Genomic DNA, 1,518 nt, shown 5'->3' on the forward strand with positions numbered 1-1,518 from the left:
TGTGTTGATAGAGATAGGTACCTAGCCAAATATACTATGGATACAGGTGTTGTGCAAGCATATTCCATCGATAAAGGTATCCTGCATGCCTATACTACCCATACAGGTATTCTGCCTGCATACGCATCATAACGTTTAATACTTATAATCCAGTACTTTTTTCTTCTATTTATAACGCGCGGACTTGGCACTTGGTAGTGGAGTGAACCGTATCTGCGAAGTTTACACGCGTGTTTATTAATATATTTCTGATCCCAGCACACTTGGCTATCCCAGCACGTTATACATCAGGAATCGGCCGAGATTCCATACTCCACCGTACGTCTCATAAGCCGCATATGCCTGTTAAGTGTATGGAGGACCGATTAGTAGTACATTTGTTGTTGTGTGGATACAGGAATGAACCAGGCATGTATAGGATCATCGCCTCGAATGAAGCTCAGATATACATTGATGAATAGTACACTATCTCAGCTTAAAAACCCCAGTATTGCACACACAGGCATATACATGTGTCTTGGTAAGAGGGTATCCACTTGCACAAGAGGTTTTATTATCATGACATGTGTGCAAACGAGGGTGCATGTATGTACTTTACAGCCGATATGCCCCCACATAAGTAAGCGTACCTACATACCGAGTCCGAACTGTCTTATTTTTAGCAACTCGCATGTTAGCGTAGTACATGTATGCCTCGGCTGAAACACGAGCCTATTAACATTGTCCGCACTCACAAACGAACAAACAAATCGTACCAATTCTCCCATTCATACATAGGACCACTAGCGATTCCTTACACACCTGTGCGTAGGCCAAGAGATTCTTGAAGGTTGTGTGGTAGGGCAGTTTGATGCGCAGTGGCATGACGAACGGTGCACGCAGGACACTCTTGTGTACATTCTCGAAGAACAGCGAGTTGTGCACAAAGCCTTGGCCACTCTGTATGACCTCTGGAGAAGAAAACATAAAGACGGTACAATGTGAATGGGTGTAGGTGTACATATGGACTATTAGAAGACGGACTATTAAAAAGATGGACTATTAGAAGACGGACTATTAAAAAGATGGACTATTAGGAGATGTACTATTAGAAGACGGCGGATCGTATGAACGAGGTAGGATGCGTGGGAGGGAGAGTTAGTCCAAAATGTATATATGTGATACTCCTCTGCATAGACTCAAAGGATGTGGGGTTGCGCATGGCCCTGTCCACTCTGTATGTCCCGGAATAAAGAAACATAGAGCAGGCATTGATGTGCGTCAGTGTATGCATGCTGTGCCCATAAATGGCATCCGGTTTGAATTAAGGAGGATGTGTGATGGGAAACTTTAACGCAAATTCCTGGCAGACGATGGGTTGGAAATCGGAATCGTGTAGACCTTGTTCGCCCTGTAAGTCCTTTGAGTTAGAATAACATATCTATATTTATATCAATATGTATATGTATATGTATATGTATATATACATACATATATATATATATATATATATATATATACGTACGTAAAACTATACTA

At 41.8% G+C, this 1,518-nt stretch overlaps 1 protein-coding gene across 1 annotated transcript; it reads right to left on the reverse strand.

The window, feature by feature from the left end:
* Positions 1-267: 267 nt before the first annotated feature.
* On the reverse strand, positions 268-966 carry SARC_11513 (hypothetical protein; the record flags this gene model as incomplete). Its single annotated transcript, XM_014294401.1, has 2 exons — positions 268-342; positions 802-966. 2 exons carry the CDS (start codon positions 964-966, stop codon positions 268-270), a joined length of 240 nt encoding a protein of 79 aa, XP_014149876.1.
* Between the last annotated feature and the right edge of the window lie 552 nt (positions 967-1,518).

Source organism: Sphaeroforma arctica (assembly GCF_001186125.1).
Source record: "Sphaeroforma arctica JP610 unplaced genomic scaffold supercont1.1731, whole genome shotgun sequence".
NCBI classification, from domain to species: domain Eukaryota; class Ichthyosporea; order Ichthyophonida; genus Sphaeroforma; species Sphaeroforma arctica.